This window comes from Carlito syrichta, unplaced genomic scaffold (genome assembly GCF_000164805.1).
Source record: "Carlito syrichta isolate Samal-C Ts95f unplaced genomic scaffold, Tarsius_syrichta-2.0.1 Scaffold288192, whole genome shotgun sequence".
Lineage (NCBI taxonomy): Eukaryota > Metazoa > Chordata > Mammalia > Primates > Tarsiidae > Carlito > Carlito syrichta.
This window is the reverse complement of record NW_007232288.1, coordinates 3,529-4,332: the sequence shown is the minus strand read 5'-3', so window position 1 is coordinate 4,332 and position 804 is coordinate 3,529. Positions and strand designations below refer to the sequence as shown.

Here is an 804-nt window from a genome sequence, read left to right as displayed (position 1 = left end):
TACACTCCAGCCTGGGCAATGGAGTGAGACTCCGACTCAAAAAAAAAAAAAAAAAAAAGAGGAAACTGGCCCTGCACCTTACTGGCTGTGTGCCCTTGGGTGAATCACTCCATCTCCGAGTCTCTACTTGCCCAACAGTAAATGGGGATCCCGATGCCTGACACACAGGTCCCAGGGTCTGAATGGGACCGGCCAACACCACGCTATCCAAATCCTGATCATCTTATCAAACTCCCAAATTCTTTTTTCTTCTCTCCTGCTGAGAGCCCCCCTTCCCATCCCTACAGGCTCAGTGCAGAGGTGTCTCATGGGTGGCGGGGGTCACTGCGGGGGGCCTAACTGCAGGGGGTGTCTCACTGCTGAGATCTCCCGCAAGGTCTCCGCCGCCTTGGCCGCCGGCACTGGGCTGCAGTAGACCCTGGGGTCTCTGAGCGGCCCCTACCTTATCTCGGAGTCCTCCTGAGGGTACCTGTCCACCAGGCTGATGACGTCCAGCACCGCCAGCCCCACGCACAAGATCTGCTTCTCTTCCATGAGGCTGCTCCCGCTTCCCGCCGGCCGACGGCGGGCTCCTGCGGGCTCTGCCTTTTATCCGGGAGGATGCTCCCAGGGGCTCCCTGCTCCCAGGGGCTGGCCCTGCTCCTCCTCCGCGCCGAGCTCCTCCTCCAGGGAGCCGCCTGCAGAGTGCGGCGCGTGGGGTGCAAGAGACGAGCGGGCCCGTCCCCGCTCGAGGCCCGCTGGCCCAAGTCGGCCTGAGAGGCTCGACCCGAGACCTTGGCCCCCGCCTCCCGAGGCAGGCGGCCC

The 804-nt window shown here is 63.2% G+C and overlaps 1 protein-coding gene across 1 annotated transcript in view; it reads right to left on the bottom strand.

The window, feature by feature from the left end:
- The window catches only part of KHK (ketohexokinase), a 12,735-nt gene extending 12,151 nt beyond the window's left edge, over window positions 1-584 (bottom strand). The window contains exon 1 of the mRNA XM_021710156.1: window positions 443-584. Coding sequence (XP_021565831.1) covers window positions 443-534 — 92 coding nt within the window. The 5' untranslated portion in view covers window positions 535-584. The remainder of the gene's footprint in view (window positions 1-442) is intronic.
- Window positions 585-804: the final 220 nt, after the last annotated feature.